Genomic DNA, 19,966 nt, shown 5'->3' with positions numbered 1-19,966 from the left:
ACTTGGTCAACCATCAAAAGGATTCATTTGACAGATAAACCTGAAAAGGTCAGCCTTTCAAAGCAGTAACTTTGTTGTGATGGTTAGCTCTGATGCAGCAAGTCACATAGGTTCTGGGTTCACATCCTGGTGGGGGCCCACTCATGTGGAGCTGAAACCAATGGAGAATTGGTTGTGCTTTTTAATTACTATTATGTGCTGTAAAGAAGATTAACCTGAACAAGTGAACCCTGCAAAGCAGCTCTTTGGTGTGGGGGTTTGCACTGACGCCTCAAAGGGAGCAGGTGCCGTGTTTGAATCCTAGCAGGAGCTTGAGAGTATTGGTTTACCACCACTGCAGTCTGTGCCGTGTATTTGAATCATCATAATGTACTTTAACACAGCACCTCATAACTGAGAAAGTAAGAACTGACCAGCAGCACAATGGTTTAGGACGTCTGCTTTGATCTGAAAAGGTTGTTGGTTCAAAGCTGGTGAAGGCTGACTGACTGGTGCATTTATTAGCAGCATGTGAAGGGAGAATGAAGGGCAAGGCTGGGAATGAGGAGGGAAGTGAAAGGGGAGGCAGGAAAAGTGAAGGGCAAGGCAGGGAGTGTGAAGCTGGGGCAGGTAGGAGGCAGAGAAAGTGAAGAAAGGGAGAGGGGAGGAGGCCCAGTGTCATGTATTTTTATTAGGCGCAGATTTCCATGTGACATCCCTGTAGTGAGACACCAATTTGCCAAAAGACATTCCTGGAAAAGTTCATGTTCTCAAACTGTTGTGGTAAAAGATCCATATTTGAGATGCCTTATGGTTTTAAGTGCTTTAAGTGTTTAAGTGTTTATATGTAACAGATTTAAATTGAAATGTAGATCATTTGTGTTGGTGAAGACATTCTTTAAATTAAGAAACCACTGCTCGAAAGGTGGATGTCAAACACACAAAACGATTTAAACAAAAAATATGTCATAAGTAGGCCCAAAGAAGTCCACTGTACACCTTGTGGGCCATCAACTTGAGACATAGCTCACATAATATTGTCAATTACAACTCCACCCCACAAAAAAAAATACAACATCTGCATGAAAGCAGCCATTTTTTTGATTGTTTAATAATATATATATTTTAATAATTGTATCTGGTATAGAGACAAAGTAATTCTGTAGTAATTTCATGGTAACATTTCCTTTTTTTGTCTTTTGTCCTCACAATATCAAACTATCCACACCATGACACTGCTGCACACTTAACTAAAATCAAACTCACCGATACTGTAAAAGAGAATATTCACATAAATGTACAACGCCTTGGTTATCATGATACATAGAATACACAGTCGACCTAAAAAGCACCACATTTTATTTTATTAAAGTGCATCATACGTGCTGACATCGGCTGTGCTGTGACGACAGTTCATTATTGTTCCCATAGTACAAAACATGAATATCACCGCACGCTGTTACACACGCCCGTGGAGTTATGCGTCCAGCTCCTCCATTCATGCATATTCTCTATTCCACAGGTTGGGGTATAAATACTTGTGTGTGGCGTTTGTTTGACGTGACACTCCCCCTGGTCGATGGGAGGCCGACGTCATTCTGCCAGCGGAGGAGTGGATGGCCTCTGTAATAAAAATACATGAAGAGAATTGAGGAAAAGGAGAAGATTGGCCGGGGGAAAAGCAACAACACGCCGTCTATTCATTTCGTATCAACCCACGGCTGAACTGCAGACGTAGACGCCTGTTGTACTCAAACTGGGACTTGTTTTCGCTGCTGCGCCGAGGGCTCCGGCTAAAATGCGATGTTATGTGTGTCTTTCTTGGTTTTTTTCAGCAGACAGAGAGAGATAACTGTACTGTATCCCAGCCTAGCGGATTGGAGTGAAAGTCCGCCATATTCTGCCTTACCACGCCCGGGAGTCGAGCCATTGGAAAACAAACGGACAGCTGTATTTACATGTGATTTCCCTCTGTCGTCTTCTTCCACGGACGATAACTTCAACACGAGTGGATTCTGTTGATTGAAAAATAGCAACATTGAAGACTTTGGAAAGGGTGGCCGGGCACGGATGGCAATGCTTCACAGTTAACGAGATCACCCAGAGCTTGTACGGAGGATGTGTCTTTAAAGGATCTGTTGATCATATTGAGAAGGAAAAGCAGATTACACCAATTAAGATTACACTGATATTAATCTCAAACCGCTTTGGACACTTCTTTTTGGAGCTGTCGGGAGGCACAGAAAGCGAACCGAAACGGGGGGAGGGGGGGGTGGGGGGTAAATAATAATTTCTCACATATCTAATTTTCGTCCCAAGCACAATCTGTGCGCTGTACAGACTCATTATAAAGGGCGTCCACGCGTTATTTCACCACAAGCAGGCCTGTATGAGGACGTTATTTGGCATTCACAGGCCTCGGTTGTTGTTTTTTACGCTTCTGAAATCTGAATGAATCAGTGAGGAGGAAAAGGCGTGCTTGTGTCCTACAAAATAATTAAAAAAAAAAAGACTTAAAAATGACCCTGGAGTCTATAATGGCGTGCTGCCTCAGCGAAGAGGCGAAAGAAGCCAGGCGGATCAACGACGAGATCGAGAGGCAGCTCCGCCGGGATAAGAGGGACGCACGCCGGGAGCTGAAACTGTTGCTTCTCGGTAAGCTCCACAACACGGGAGACACACAGGGGAGGGAGAGGAGCACACATTCCTCACACCAAAAATACCTTTGTCTGGCAGGGGGGCGGGTGTGGGTTAGGTAGACATAGGTGGGGGTCCACTAATGGGACCTCCCACCTGTGTGAAGTTGGTTGAAATATCTCAATGAAAGGAGTGAGAGTGTACAGATTGGCAGGTCAGCAGAGAGAGGAGATGCTGCCCAGCCAGGCCTACTCTCCTGTAGTAAAAATCACCTCATTTGAATTACTGTAACTGGTTAGTGTAGAGGAAACAAATGCTTCTCAGCTACTACCGCTACCTCCATACAACTAGTGGCCTGACAGCAACAACCTGTGTATCCAGGACTATATGGACTAGTCCAGGTGGTGTGTGTAACATAAGCTGGGCCAAAGTCTAGTTTTATTGGGAGTAATCAAGACAGAACTGCAGCTAAACACCTCACCCTGGCAATGATTACCGCACAGGTGTCACCCTATAGTGCAGGTTGGAAGCATACTGTTCTAGCATATGGAAATGGGGGTGACGGTATGCCCCTTTAGATTTGTATAGAATAATTACTTGAATCGTCTTTGAGACTCTGACTAACCTCATGCAACAACAGCAAAGATGCCATCAGTTCAAAAAAGTACACGTGTCTATCTAGCCCTACTCTTTTGGCTTTAAGTGTTCGAATAATGGACCTTTAGTCACTTGTACCAGAAAAAGTATAACTCTTAAAAGAATACTGTATTGTACTTGCACATTTAAATACTCCAGGGTTATGAATTCAGGTCGGAAAGCAGAGTTGTCAATGCCTTACAGAAGTATTAGTCATGCTGGAGATATATGAGCAAAACAAGTCATCTACTCACCATCCCGTTTTAATTTGATTTTAGCAAAAAGCCCATTAGCTTTGATGACCATGGCTGTAGAGAGTGGTGTCAGAAACCTCTCTTCCTGTTCCAGTGCCCTCATCTCTGGGTCCTTTTAAAAAAGCAGGAAATCACATCATCCAAAGCTTCTCTCTGAAGGCGGACAGTAGCTGTTTCAGTTAAGGAGCAAGTGTTTCACGTTTGCAGTCCTGTAAAACAAAAAGGATGGAAAGGATCTCTCTTATCCAGACAAGAAGAAGCTGACTGTAAAACTATGAACAAATAACTGCGTTCTAGTTGCTCTCCAATCTCTTATAAAACCTAACAATTTCCCCGTTATGCACACTTACAGTCAGCCAGTTACTCTGTTTGAGGAGTAGCTGTGTTCTCATGAGGACATGTGTCCCAATTCTTATACGATTCATGTGCAGTGTTTATTTTTTGAGCTTGAGAAGGTCCTGTCAAAACAGGCTGTCTATTCCAGAACAGTTTGATGGGCATGCTCCTAATACTGGGAAACTCACAAACCATCAGTTGTAGGGAAAATAAGGCAGAGTAAGTAGCAGTGAAAGAAGTTTTCAAATGACTTAACATGGGTGTAATTCTTCTGCTGCAAACTTCAATAATATTTAATTGTTTGTGTAATGAGAAAGTCCAATTTTACACGAAGAAGGTAGCATTATTTGCAGGGAGTATATGGTGTAAATTGTGTTATAAAGACGTAAATGCATTGGACTATGGTCGAGGTTAAACCAGGTGAAACAGCCACCAGGGGGGAAAGAAGGGATGATCATACTTATACAGCTCACAGTACAGAAAACAAGAATTTAAAAGGGCAAAAAAAAGTGAAAGGCTGCTTGTAGTTTTAGCACAGAGCTTGGAAAGAGACTGACAGCAGTGAGGCGCACATTGCAGGCAGACTCCGCCCATCAGGCTCCTTACGATAGAGTTATCCTTGTGGATGTATCAGATAGCTCCTTTCACATATTATGCTATTTGTGTATTGCGGGCTTTGTAACTCACTAATTGCTTAATGTCTGGTGGGATCTATCAGAAAACTCTCAATTCAAGTTCAGAAGTTTCTCAGTTCCCAATAATTGTTTTATATCCACAGGGACTGTAGACAGTGGAGCCCACCCAATACAACAAACGAGCAAGTTTAAAACATGGCAAGCATTTAATCCATCCTCGTGTTGCCTCTTATATCCATTAAGGTGTTGTGAACTGATGAGGGAGATGTATTGATTTCAACAATCATTTAACCCGGGCAGATGACCAAGAAAACATAACTATCAACAGAGCTGAGTAGTTGCTGCAGCGAGAGGAGGGGAAGATGGTATTTGATAGTGTAACACTTAGGAGCTATCTGGCATATGAGGTTCAAGTCCAGCTTATGAGTCAGATGTATGATAGACTCTCACAAGAAAGGTGACCCAGGAAAAGTCCAGCAATGATGATCAATTTCTACAGAAGCTGAAGAACATTTAGGGGGGGGGGGGCTTCTCGGCAAGAAGCTACTGAAAATGATCACCTTCAGTGTTACATGAACACAGTCATTCATCGTAAATTGAATCCCAGTGATGATCCATTAGAGGGGACCGTGCCTCTATTTTACCCGTTGATGCACAAAGCTTCATATCCACCAAAAAGCCTGTTCCACACTATATGTTATCTGAAACCCTTAGAACTTTGGAAACACACTAAAACTTAACGCAATGAAAAGTCAGGATGTAACATTGCTCTAGGATTTCTAAACCATGGCAGTAAAAACAGAGGAGTGGAATTTCTACACTTTTTATTTCACAGCTCACAATCTGTCACTTATAACATTATTAACTACAGCATCACATGCAGAAATAATGAATGTCATTAATCCCAGCTGTGCTCTTCTTGCTGTGAAATATGAATCTACTTATTGGGTTCATTTGGGAACAGTAGATCAGGAGAAAACAAAAAGTCTTAGTAGAGTTAGAAGGATTTTGGTTTGCAAAATTCCTTCTCAAAAAAACAAAACACTTTTTTTTGTCCTTTTAAAAGATAGCACAACAGAAAAAAACATTTCTAGCCTCTAGCATAAATGATGGTCACATGCTAGCTGCTGCAGGACATAATGTACAGGTCATAAGATCAGCTCATCTGAAAACAGAGTTAGAGAGAGAGGAGGTAATTAGTTAACATTGAGAGTCACTCTGAGAGCGCTACAAACAGCATGTTGGAAAAGTCTGAATGTTAAGTGTTTTCTTGAGGTCTCAAGTGGACATAGTAAAGTTCCCATGCGCTCTGTTGCCTCGAATGGAGGCTCATCAACTGAGCTGCTCCGCTGGAGGAGTAGTGAGCAACATATACAGTGGAATTGAGAGTTGAGATAAAGAGGAGCACTTCTCTTCCCTAAACTTTCTGAAATTTGCAGGAGATGCAATTCTCGTAGAATACCTACACTCCATTGTGTCTGTAGCACGGCAGAGGGAGGTTTGGTCTGAGACTGTTTTTCTTTTGAAGACCTCATGAAGGGGAATTACATGTGAAATAATGAAAATGACTGAACTTGGACTGTTCCTCCATGTTTGTTTTATCAGACTTCTTCTCTTAAAGTGTGACATTAAGTCTGCAGACATGCAAACCATCAGAGGAGAGAAGGTAGAAACTGCAGCTCTGTTACATTCTCTGAGATTCCAGAGCTGTGCAGTCATGGGAAGCTCACGGTGAATAGAGAAGAGAGGAAAGCAACAACTTAGTCTTGGAACGGTGACATAGTGACTGGTGGCTGGAGAGAAATAGAGAATCTGTGTTCTTAATGAAAAGTATGTGAGCTACATTTTGTGCATATTTTGCTGCTGACTGTTTCCATATTGTTTATTTAAAGTGATCTCTCACCTTCCAGACTTCCTTATTTACAGTTTGGTTTATATAAAGGGAATGATTTTAGCAGAGAGCCACAGATCAATCAAAGTGAATGTTTTATTCTCTATACCTGGGATTCATTGATAAGCTCCTAGTTTATGAGGATGGAAAGGACAACATTGAAGCTGCATACTTTTTTATGGAAGCATGATACAACATTTGTGAGCATGTTGAAAACTTATCTGAGTAATATTATTCTCTGACATCTGAGACTCTTGATCTAATAGTAACTGTTTATGAGTTTTTTTATCAGGCAACCAAATTTAAATGACTCTTTGTATGATACCTATGTTTGCATGGTGATAATGTTGTAACTGAAATCTACGAGACTCTAAAATGTATATTCATATGAGTTGTAATTTTTTGGTATTTTATAGTTAGTGATTCATTGAGGATTTTGACCACTTTTCTACATACTGCATACGTCTGAGTATGTATTTATTTAGCACTGACATTAAAAAAAAGTTGTTAAAAGGGTTAACTATAAATAATAATCAGGCAGGTCTCCATCAGACTAATTGATTAATAATTGCTTCATTAAAAAAAGTGGCACAGCCAAACCTGATTCCTCCAGAGACCCTTGGACCTAGTTTATGATGCCTGTCCCCCTTTTTCTCTCTTACACATACATTTACACATACACAGGGACTCTCATAGACAAGTGGAATTTCCTCCATAGTCACAGCTGAGCAGCCTTTGAAATCACTGCATTATTAAAGCATTCCCCATCTGTTCTTTTGCACTCAAATTTTGCATAATATCCGTCAAAAACATTTGCAAAAGTGAGCAATCACCGTCAGCTGCTTTTATCAGACAATAAAAGCTGTGGGAACTCTGTCAAGGCTACGATTGAACAAAGTCCACCGCAACCTTTAACAAGCTTTCAACAAACACATGGTTGTAATTGGGAGAGGAGAGCAATAAAGAAGTCATACGATTCTTGTGTGAGTGCAGCCAATTTATAAAGTGAAGCAAGAGAAGGAGCATTATAAAAAATGAAAACCTGATGATAATTTTGCAGTATGATACAACTCCACTACGACATACAAAGCAGTGTGGTTAAATAGCTTTCTAGTTTTATTTCAGTGTAATGAAGATCTTGCCTCGCGTGTCATGATACATAATGTATACATTTTGACTGTGTGTAATCAACATCTAGTTGTCCTGAACTTGAAGAGCTCTCACAAACTAAAGATAATCACACTCTGAAAGCTGGCTCAGTACACCAGACTTATATCTAGACAGTCCATGGGTTCAAAATAGTGTTTCATTTTATTTTATTCATGTCTCTGCATTGTGCTTTGCCAAGAGTTAAGCTTTTGCTGGCCTCGGGCTGCCTTCCACTAACACTGAATCGATTTCACAACCACGGGAGTGAGTTTCCTTTCTTAAGAGAAAAGAACAAACCATAAAAAAGCAAGGTCTACAATCCTCATTCATCACTTTCAATCAATCAATCAATCAATCCACAATGGTCCAATTTCATTCAATAGGATTTCCTAACATTCAATCAAGACTATTTAACCTTGATAAATCTGTGTTCTGGAGCTTTAGTTTCAAACATTTTACGGTGTTACTCATGTCTGAACTTTCATACCTGAAGATTATTTTAACAGAGAATCCTGTTTTCCATTAATTTGTACCTACACCTTGTACCCACTATCACATGGATGTACTTTAAATGTAATGCAATAACTCTGTCATGTAAAAAAAAAAAGAAGGCAGCTAATGTTAGGATTTAGAGCTGAAGCTTCCTGCTTGTAGTGTGTCATTGTCAGACCCTTTGAAACACTAGGAGCAGGGTAAGAAGTAACCAACACTTTGCTCACCATGTGTGTACACACAGATACCACAGACTGTAGTTAGAAAAACACAGCATAATTGAGGCTAAGTGTCAGTAAAGTGTGGTACTACAGTCTGGCTCAGTGTTGTGCTTTAACTCTCCTTGAGGTGCTGCTAAGCTGTTGATCATGAATTATTCTCCTCTTCTTCACTCATGCATTTTTAAAATCATGATGGTAAAGCATTGTATCATTTTCCCTCACTTCATCCGCTTTAAAAAGTCAGCTCATCCGTGCACAGGGGTAGTTCCAGGGGGTCGCTAGCAGTGCCCATTGCCCTCCTTAAATGTGACTGGCCACCCTGAAAACCTAAACCCTGAGTGGCTATTTGCCTTGTCAGAAGTGGGACTCCTATTAAATCATCTATATGGGTTGTGTTGCATCGGGCATCTAGAAGGGTTTTTTTTTTTTTCATTTAAATTTGGCCCATTTCTTTTGTCTGGTACTTCAAATTGTGATTTAAGGGTGAATAAATGTAGTTCATTTGTTTTGTGCTGACATATTTCCTGCCACCCCTGCACAAGTCAGTGCCCCAGTTTGGCCACAGTCCACCCCCATAAAAGTCTGGACACGCCCCTGTCTGTGCATAACAAACTTTGATGCTGTGGTGCATTCAGGGAATGTTGAGGGGTAAAACTTACCATACTTATCTTATGACTAACAGTAAACAACCTTTTCTACATGGAGGATGATACCAAGCTTGATAATTGTTTGAGCAAGTTACAGCTCATGCCGTGGTTTCAGATGTCCAGAGTATCCCATGAGTAAATGAATGCTTCAAACAGACATAGAGCTCTTTTCTGTTTTTTTGTTTTTTTTCGTTGTCTTATCGCCCTGCTTCCTCTGAGTCTGACTGTGTTCTCAAGTCCTGGAGCCTTAGTTTCCGGAAATGGAGCTGAATCAGACTTACTCAACTCATTCATTCACACTGACCTCAAACACTGGGTTAATACCGGGACACTACATTGGTTTGAAAGATGACTCAGCAGCCTCTGATGGAAAGCACACATTCATGCCTAGCATACCTGCTGCTTCTGTTTCTTTTTCAGTGTCTCTTGTTGATATGACAGAGCAGATCCAGATGTTGTCCAGCAATCCTGAATCATTCAGCAGAAAAGTTAAGATTTCAAAGGCTTTTGACTCATTATGGATCTTATATTTGCTGATGATAAAATGATGTTAAACCTCCTCATGTTTATATAGGTAGTCTTGTGTTTTTCTCTGTGGGGAGTATTTTCTCAGTGGATCCTCAGAGGAAAGGTTGAGTTGCTGTAAGGTCTCAGTCCAGGGAATTTATGACCCAGTTGCATTCTTCTTCTTCTTCAGGGTTCTCTGTGTTCAAACAGCTGTGAGGAGATCAGAACTGTGCCACACTAGAGCAAACCCCAAAGCCCAGTGGCACACTTATTTAAGTTTTTGAGATTACTCACTGTTCCACTTTGCCCATTAAAAAAAAAAGGTGTCTATTTTTAGTCTGGATGATTTAAGGCATTAACTCTTGTACAGCTCTATTTTGGTCTGCAACAGCTACAACTTATCACTGAGGTTAATGTGACAGTTGGGTTTACGGGATGAGCCCATGGAGGACAGGTGTGACATGTCTGGCCCACTCTTTTGGGCCACAAAGTGTATACTTAATAGATAACACAACATCATGTGTACAGCATTAGCATGTAGCACTTGCAAGCAATTAAAAATCTAATTTGAAACCATTTATCCATCCATCCATTTGCTTCCGGTTATCCGAGGTCTGTGGTGTTGGCAGAAGGCTAAGCAAGTAGACCCAGACATCCCTCTCCCCTCCAACGTTTTCCAGTTCCTCCTGGGGGAATCGAAGCATTCCCAGACCAGATGGGATATATAATCCCTCCAGCTAGCTCTGGGTCTACCTCAGGGTCCCCTCCCAGTTGGACATGCCTCCTCCAGGAGTCAGATCCACCCCACCACCTCAGCTGTTCCCTTTGAGGTGAAGGGGTAACAGCTCTACTCTGAGCTCCTGACCCTATCTCTAAGGCAGAGCCCATCCACGTTTAGAAGGAAAGTCGCTCCAGCTGCTTGTATCCGCAATGTCATTCCTTCGGTCACTACCCAAAATTCGTGGACATAGCCGGGGGTTGGCACGTAGATTGACTTGGTAAATTGAAAGCTTTTCCTTTAGGCTCAGCTCCTTCTTTCCCAAGAATGGTCTGGTAAAACGCCTGCTGATGCAGCAGCAACCTGCCTGACAACCTCACAATCCATTTTACCCTCACTTGTGACTTGAACTCCTTATAGGGGCAAAGACTCACTCACTATTTGGAGGGAGCAGCCACCATTTTCCAGGGAGAACTATGGCCTCATCCTCACTATGGCCTCATCCTTGCTGCATAATTTGAAACCATACAATGAAAATGCAGAAACTGTTTGCATATAAATAGGCATGTTGTGTATTTATGTATATAATGTATTTTGTCATGTTAAAATAGTTGGCAACATTCGAGGCTAAAACTAGCATAGACATACTTAAGGTCACTGAAAAACAGTTGTCAGTAAACTCAAATATGTACATGTATATACAGCATGTTCTGATTTCTTTGTGTTCTTTATAAAACAAAGTAATATTTGAAGTTTAAGGCCACTCTAGAGCACTTAAGGGTACTTAAAATGTAATTGTTCTGTCTCTGTTTTTTTCATTACTACCCTCCCTGCTCATTTCAGACTCCTAAGTTGTAAAGCCTACAATAGAGAAGCTCGTTCTCTTGAGGTTGTTGTGTGCCAGCATCAGTTTAGTCTGCACCTTGGTTTTCTGAAGTGATTAGTCTCTGTTGTTGGCTCTGAGAGTGGAGGCTATTTGGCTAGAATAGAGTTTATATTATACAGAGGTGAAAAACATGCAGACTTTTATAACAGGGACTGTAGGTTGCACTGGAATGCAGTTTATGTCACTCTGCCACTGACAAGCAAAACACACACATACACTACTCCCCGCCACAGTTATTCAAGAGTTGGCGGTGAGGTAAAGTCAGACTGTTCAGTCTGTGCGCTGACATTCTCAATGAACCAAAGAGAAAATATGGCCAGGCTCTTCACACCCAAACAGTCCCTGTCACCACGGGGAGGAGAGAGAAGTTGTTCTTGGTCTGAGACCAGACATAGCAAACAGGCTGAGAGGAAAGGAGCCAGCACAGAGCCTCACTGACCGCCTCTTTGAGTAAGTGCACTCTGAATGTGTGTGTGTGTGTGTGTGTGTGTGTGTGTGTGTGTGTGTGTGTGTGTGTGTGTGTGTGTGTGTGTGTGTGTGTGTGTGTGTGTGTGTGTGTGTGTGTGTGTGAGAGAGAGAGAGTGTGTAAGCTGTTCATCTCTTTGTGTAAATAGGATGCTGGGTTACCACAAATCTGCTTTGTCCCTCACAGAAAGCCCCAGTTATAAGCTTAATTTGGCTTTTGAACTAATATATTGATTTTTATTTTAGAACACAGATGATTCAGGATCATTGTGTTGGTTTCTGGTAATCAGTTTTAACAGACCAGTCTGATGTGATGAGTTCTATTTCCTCAAAACTTAAAACCTGCACACACACAAAGCAAGTGACTAGTAGTGTACGATTTCAGTTGGACAGTAGTATCTTTTGATTTAGCTTTAGATTGTTGTGAGAATCCAGGTTTTGATACAATCTTTACCAGCAAAAACAACTCTGAGCGTCCTACAAAAACTGAACATCACATTACTTTTCAGCGTCAGTAAAGCTGCTGTGAGGAGCTTTCAGTTTGAGTTGATTTTGGAGCCCCCTGTGGACAAAGTTGTATCTCTTACATATTTGACCTGTGCATGTGTTTCTTTTAGTGGGGAAATGTGTTTCTCATCATACTGCAAATGATCTTATCTGACCTGATAGTTTTGTGTACTTTTTTAGACCGGAAAAAGGCAAAACTGTTCATTTTAATTGGTTTCATAACCATCCAGAAACCCCTCATAGGGACTGTGTATGACCTGTTGTTCAAGAGTGTGGGTCCCTTCTCCTTTTGGGATATACAGCTGTTAATTCACCCTTTAGTAGTCTTGTTTTAAACCCCTGATGATGCATATATAAAAAGAGAACAAATGGGAGGGAGGTCTGTGATAAAAGCAAAGACTAGGCTCTGTATTTGAGTCGGTGGTACTAACTGTGAAACTTGAGTTGACATATGTGACTCTAATCTGCAAGACATCCCATCATGTTTGAACATTTTGATGGCTGTTCTCAAGTTTCTAAACTAAACATTGCCTTAATGTGTAACATAACTTGTGTCATATTGTGCTGCTTATTTCCCCAAATAGATCTAGAAAAGTTACAAACGAATACTTGTCCGTTAAAGACATATGGATGCTGACTCGGGTATGAAATGTGCTATGTGGTTGAATGAAACCCTTTTTCCAGCTTGCAACATAAACATATTCTACATTTTTTCCTCTGTTTAACTTCTCAGGTACTGGAGAGAGTGGGAAGAGCACCTTCATCAAACAGATGAGGATTATTCACGGTGCCGGGTACACAGATGAAGACAAAAGGAGTTTCACTAAACTGGTGTATCAGAACATCTTCACAGCCATGCAGTCGATGATCCGAGCCATGGAGACACTCAAGATCCCCTACAAATATGAGCACAACAAGGTAAACAAGATCCTATATCAGTCAAGCGCTTTTAAATTCCTCAACTGAAAAATAGAAGGAGAAGGAAGTGAATATAGTCTGAGAAAAAGATGCACAATGTGACCAAACTTGTTTATTTTTAGAGTGCTGTCTATCTTATTAGAAACAGGCGTCCATAATCATTTCCTATCCTTTTTGACACTTCCTGTGTCTTTAAGCCCTCTGGCACTCATCACACCCTGAATGTATTTGTGTTTCCTTAAGTGCTTCTGTCTACACTTAAACACAAACTCACTCGTTTAAATACACAAAAGATAGAGCTGCCCTCCCATACTTTTCCAAATGAGACCTCACTTGCTTTAAATATCACTTCACTGGGTTGTTTTTACCCTCTAAATCCATTAGTAAGAGTTAGCCTTGTAGTCGATTAAGGAGGTCATTTTTGTGACTCCTTCCACATTTGTGAGAGTAGAGTGTCAAAGTGAAAGTAGAATGTCAAAGTCACTTCTCTGCAATGCTTTTTTTAAAGAATTACTGGTTCAGGTAAGAGCTAACCACACACTGATATAGCTCCTCTGTGCAGGACCACAGTCTGGTAGGAGGTTGTTCATTTATGTAAACTTATTTCAACAATCACACCAGAATTGCATGTGCCAGCTTGATACCTTGTGAATTATTTGATAGAGCACAATGAAGAGCATTTCATGGGTGCATCTCAAAGTAATTCACAGGTGATTATAAAAAAAGTGTATGTTCCAGGCCATGTTATCTGATCAAGCAGGACAGGCCTTATAGGCTGCTGGCACGTAAGCAACAGGTTACAAAGGACCAAACTCCAGCTTTACATGTAGTGTGCAATGTAACGTTGTTGTTGATGGAATGAGGTGTGTCAGCCTGTAGCCTTCATCATTGTCATCATAAAATCACAGGTGAGTAAAATTCAGGAGAAAGGTTAGATAAGGTCAAAATTTCCCATCATGTACATCCATACAGTCATCAGCCAATGTATCTTAGGAGTGCCTGACAACAGGTTACTACATTACACTCAAAAGTGGAGCCAAAGCGATAACGCCTGTCTGCCAGCTGTGGATTGAAAAACACTTAGTGTATAAACTGTAAGATTTCAAATCCTTCAAACTCTGTTCAAAGTGTAGCAGGTTCTTTTTTTCCCCACAGTCTGTTGTAGTGGTAAAAGAGCATTCTCTGAGCCTGCTTTCGCTTCCCTCAAGCACACTGAGAATGAAACTGAATGTGCTGTTTCAGCCAAGCAGTTTCACCACCTCTAATCACGCTATGAACACAAAGTTTATCCCTCACATTGACTGTGTTAAAGTCGAGCAGTTGACACCAGTCTGGTTAGGTAGGTGACAGAGTGCAGGAAACAACAAAATAATGTAAGGTTAAAGTTATGCGCACAATGGCAGAGTTGAACAGCACTACTCTGAGATAGCATAAACAAGAAAAATTGAATTATTTCTCCTTCACAAAAGAAGTTCATTGACATCACAGAGGGAGTGAAAAAGAAACCTGCTGATCAGGTTGACGCTGACTTTTGTTGCTTTTTTTATTTTTATTTCACTCTTATGCTGGTCAAACCCATCTAAAATGCTGTGCTTGTTTCTTGTCTGCCAATATATAAAACAGCTTGTTGAATAAAAATCCAATCAAATCCATGTGAATCTTTTTTACGCAGGGGAAAAAATGTAATAAGAATAATTTTGCATTGAATATAATAATGGTATGAGAAGTATTGCTGACACATTGTCACCATAGCTTCATTTTTTATTTTTAGGATTTGTGATTATGCTAACATTAGTGATATATAGTCATAATTTTAGTGCACTGTGAGAGAGAAAGTTTCACTCCTCAGGCACATGCTGATCTTTTATCACGGGACACAGGAGAGTTTTAAAGGGAATCTGGGGCGGCAAAACTTTCCCCTTAATAGGCCCAGTGAGATTCAAATATTAGGTCCATGCTGAGCCTGAGGGTGTAAAGAAGTTTCTGCATATTAAGACGTGAGTGAGAAAATAAACCAGTATGACCTGCATGCTGATAGTCTGGAATGGTTGAAGTCCTTTTTTAGATATTCAGAAAGCTTCAGGAAGTTTTCATAAGTAAAGTAAGACTTTTTAGATTGAAGCATGAACAGTGTATAATAGCTGTTTTTCCTCCTTGTTTCATTCCTGCAGGGTAACGCCAACATTGTGAGAGAGGTGGACGTAGAAAAGGTCTCCACAATGGAGAACCCTTATGTAGATGCAATCAAGAGCCTTTGGAATGACCCGGGCATCCAGGAGTCCTACGACCGAAGGAGGGAATACCAGCTGTCAGACTCCACCAAATAGTGAGTACACCAGAATGCACTGCCAGATGCAGATGACAAAAGAATAATACTTTTCTTTATATGTTTAAGGTAAAACAAAATACTGATTTTCCTCTCTTTGTTTGTAGTTATCTGAATGCGTTGGACCGGATCTCAGAGCCAGTGTACCTTCCCACCCAGCAGGATGTGTTGAGGGTTCGAGTCCCCACAACGGGCATCATCGAGTACCCGTTTGACCTGCAGAGTGTCATATTCAGGTGGGTGGAGAAAGATTTTCAGCAAATCAGATGATAACACTTTAGTAAATGTAGAAATTATAGAATATCAGCCCTCAAAGTCAATTTTTTAAACTTTAGGGGAACGTATTAAAGCAAACATTTTGCTGAGCCTTACCTTTAAGACTTTAATAATCTGAAAGCATGTCTATTTCATGTAGAAAGAAAGAAAATAGATTTATTCTAAAGTTTTGAGATAGCACATTACATTAGCACCCTATTTCCTCAGAATCTTTATTATGACTATTGCATAATTATTATTATATAACCCAACTAACCTATCCTGTTCCTTTTAATTTATGTTTATAAATATGGGATCATTTAAATAAATCAAATAAAAAAGCTGTTCAAATATGACCACATGATGCCTTCAAATGCTTTGATAGTACCCATTTTGCATGATATTCTCCCTTTTAACTGCAGCTTTCTTAACTCCAATAGCTGCATTCAAGAACAAAAAGTGAAGTATGGATTGAGCACAATTAGGACTCTTCCTCCTTTTATTTTAGATGATAGGACAGTGGATAGAGCAGGAAAGAGCAGGAGAGAGAGGCTGTGTCATATTTAAACCTGGCAACCCACCTTGAGGTCTGAAGCCTCTGTACATGGGACACACGCTTTACCACTGAGTTAAATTAGTGCCCTGTCTTATGTTCTATGAATTATGGCACAGGCAGTAATCAAAGTCTACTATTTTACTTTCATAGATATTCCAATTTATTAAGAAATACCTCTGAAAATTCATAGCTAACTGTTTTCTGTCTTTTGGATCCCTTTGCTGTTACAGGATGGTGGATGTTGGAGGTCAGAGGTCAGAGAGGAGGAAGTGGATCCACTGCTTTGAGAACGTCACATCCATCATGTTCCTGGTTGCACTCAGCGAGTACGACCAAGTGCTGGTGGAGTCAGACAATGAGGTGAATTATCATTACACAACAGTTTGATCATTTGTGACAAGAAACAGCAAAGTTTTACAATTAGAAAAAAACATTTGCTTTCTAAAAAGTGATTATTGTATGTGTCGTGTTCGATTGTTTGGAGTCCTGAAGATGAAAAGTTTAAGTCTCTATTTAAATCAATGGAAATCAGATTGTCCGTCTGCCAGGACGTGCTCCACCTTCTTTTCCCTTGGAAAGCATTTGTAAATGATCAGCCAGCTGTTTTGAATACCACCTCAGGCCATGTCTTCCATCTTTAGAGGATAAAGCCTGTATGTCAGTTTGTTAAAGTGTATTAATGAGCAGGTGTGTGTGTGTGTGTGTGTGTGTGTGTGTGTGTGTGTGTGTGTGTGTGTGTGTGTGTTTTCTTTCTGCTGTGACTGCAAGCGTGCAATCTTTAGAGGAGCAGACCGAGCAGCTGCATGTCTTCTGTGTTCTCATGTCATTCTATTAGTTTATATAATTCACAGGAGATGTTCTGTTTATCACTCCACATACACTGCAGCTCATGTGATGTGATATCTGAGGGTTGCTGTCAGAGTGATTGTTTTGTTTAATTAAACACTGAATGAAGTGCAAGTGGAGAAATGAAAGTCTTAAGTCTTGAAGGCAACATGGCCGCCCCTCCCTCTCATCTTTACTGCCCCCCCCCCCCCCCCCCCCCCCCCCTCTCTGCTGCGGTAAAGCCTTTATTAAAATCTGTAATTAATGAGAATGGAAGACTGCAGTTTAATTAAGTGGTTAACACTCTCTCTTTCTTTCTTTTTCTCTTGATATGTCCCCACCCCCCCCCCCCCCCCCCCCCCCCCCCCCCCCCCCCCCCCCCCCACATCCTTTCTTTCTCCCTTGTCTCAACCCCAAAATGACACGCTCTCTCTGTAGAACCGGATGGAAGAGAGTAAGCTCTGTTAGGACAATAATCACATACCCATGGTTCCAAAACTCGTCCGTCATTCTGTTCCTCAACAAGAAGGACCTGCTGGAGGAGAAGATCATGTACTCACATCTTGTTGATTACTTTCCAGAGTACGATGGTGAGTAACAGCAGCATTAACAACAGTTGAACTATAAATAAACCTACCTAATTTAGTAGAGCGTGTTTTGTTTTTCTCTTAAGGTAATGCTCTTGGAAACCTTCTAGTGTGAGAAAATCCTTTTTGAAAAGTACTTAAAATTTTAATTTATAGCATTGCAATAAAAAATCTGCCTGTAAAAGCCTTGATTTCTTGTAGGATGTAGCATTTAGATCTAAAAGGATGCAAAAGTACACTAATAAATTATTATTATTGTTCCAAAGTAATTTCAACATTTTGGTTCCCCTCTTTGGACAGAGTAGATGCAGCTTGTTCTATCATCTCGCATGTTGTATTCACCCAGCATCATCTCCTCTGCTGTAGGTCCTCAAAGAGATGCCCAAGCAGGGCGAGAGTTCATTCTGAAGATGTTTGTGGACCTGAATCCAGATAGCGATAAGATCATCTACTCTCACTTCACGTGTGCCACCGACACAGAGAACATCCGCTTCGTCTTTGCAGCCGTCAAGGACACAATCCTGCAGCTCAACCTGAAGGAGTACAACCTGGTGTAGAGCGGAGCAGGGCTGCCAACACACTGACTGACTGACGGACACAATCTGTGAAGAGAAAGATCACGCACATTCATGATGAGAAAATCTAATGGTTGCATAATATTGATTTATTTGCAATTTGTTGATCGCATGTACACCAAGGGGTTAGCAAAATGTTATCTTGAGAAGGTGATGACATGTAGGGGAAGGTGGATATTTGGAGGACTTTGCTGTTGAATATGTACAGCAGCAGTCCTCGTTGGTATAGGCCTTGTGCATTGTGGAGTTTTGTTTTTATGTTAAGTTTTTCGACAAAAACAAACCACTTTGTGCACTTAGGGTAGAAGTGTTCTGATACATCAGAAACAGATGGAATGCAATGTGCTCCCTCTCTGACTTTTTATATCCAAGAAAGGAAAAAAGCGGTCTTCATCCCCTTTTTTTTCACCCTCCCTCCTTACCTCTACCTTTCCATAAAATCTGATGCATCTCTATTTGACAGCATTCACTTAAAGCAGGTATAAACTGTGACTTTTAAATGATCTCACATTGATTTAGTATCAATTGACTTCAATCATTATTATTATATATGCATTAACTTCAGTACCATCTGATGAGTAGCGCATGTGTGATCATGAAAGTATTTCTTGCCTCTGTCATGTGTTGATTGAAAGCACATGGCACTTCTGCAGTATCAATGTAACCGTGCCGTTCAGGAGTGTCACAGAATTTGGCTTTAACAAAATGCTTTCTGAGCTCTAAAGCAACCAGGCCAGGAGGCACGCAGGGACCTCTCTGCTCCGTCATGGAAATCCTGATGGTGCTGGTTGCTTCACAAAGACTGAAGGGAGTGGAGGATGTTATAATTATGAGACAATGTCGTTAAATGATTATGTTCAACTGTGCCACATTAACGCTTTTTATAATGGTAATATGTGTATTTATTGCCAATGCCAAAAACCATGACACAAGCACCAGACTCCATTTTGCGCTGTTTACTTCTTTAATGAAAAGTGTTGACCAAGTTGTTCCTGCAGTTCTGAAGTATTTATCAAAGTAAACAGAACAGTATCCCCCACCCACCCCCCCCCCATTTCCGAACTGTCTAATCACAATCCCAGGCGTGGCTGCAAACTCCGCCTCCTGGCCTGCAGTCACATTGTAGCTAAAATTCTCCAATCACTACCCAGCTGTCTGACTGTTGTAGTTCAGTAGCGGTGGAGAATACATTGATCTAATTCCTCTGTTAAAGGGCAAAGTGTTGACGTTCAGTTTGTACCAAGTAAGCCCTTCTTGTCGTTGATTGGCAACAACTTTCATTCCTGACTCACTTTAAGTATTTTTTTTGTAACGACTCCTGAGAACACAAGCCTGTAATTTACATTTATTGAGGCATAGTGCAATTATGAATGCTATAATCATTTGTACATACATCTCTATATATATGGCAGCATCTTTGTTGGCTTTGTAATCATTACTTTTTTGGCAGATTGAAAGTGCAGTATTGAAAATATGTATCTATGTAATTGTATTGTATGTCTAATGGCTAATCATTTTTTTGGAAGAAAAATATGTTATTTACATGTTTGTTTGTGTTTCCTTTTATTAAGAGGAGAATGTACACTTTGTGTTTCCTCAGCCGAGAAACACTGTTGGGCTACAGAGGTGCATAAAGAGGAATGTTATTATCAAATAACACATTGATTGGTATTCCACCACTGAAAGTGGCTGGCTCGTTATAGTGATGACTTCACTCTCTGTGGTGTATTGTAACAGTTGAGATCTTCAACAGAGCACTTATCACATTACTCGTAGTTTTTTATGCTTTTATGTCATTTTCATGCAAAACTTCTTTAAAAAGTAATAACTTAGTTTGAGATTACATTTTTTTGCACACATTGTGACCCTAAACCCTCCAAACCCTACAAACAGACCACCTCTTTAATGGAGATGTTTTAGTTACAAAGTAGAACAAGGATGGATGGCAGAGAGGATGAGTGAGT

General features: G+C 40.7%; 1 protein-coding gene across 1 annotated transcript; it reads left to right on the top strand.

Annotated features, from left to right (window-relative positions):
• The first annotated feature begins 1,531 nt into the window (after window positions 1-1,531).
• On the top strand, window positions 1,532-19,544 carry LOC117818819 (guanine nucleotide-binding protein G(q) subunit alpha-like). The gene is given in 8 exon segments (XM_034691912.1): window positions 1,532-2,634; window positions 12,694-12,878; window positions 15,050-15,204; window positions 15,312-15,440; window positions 16,246-16,375; window positions 17,279-17,301; window positions 17,303-17,430; window positions 17,794-19,544. Coding segments are annotated over 8 exon segments (1,077 nt in total). The 5' UTR covers window positions 1,532-2,498; the 3' UTR covers window positions 17,985-19,544.
• The last annotated feature ends 422 nt before the right edge of the window (window positions 19,545-19,966 follow it).

This window comes from Notolabrus celidotus, chromosome 9, assembly GCF_009762535.1.
Source record: "Notolabrus celidotus isolate fNotCel1 chromosome 9, fNotCel1.pri, whole genome shotgun sequence".
NCBI lineage: Eukaryota > Metazoa > Chordata > Actinopteri > Labriformes > Labridae > Notolabrus > Notolabrus celidotus.
This window is presented reverse-complemented; position numbering and strand designations above follow the sequence as displayed.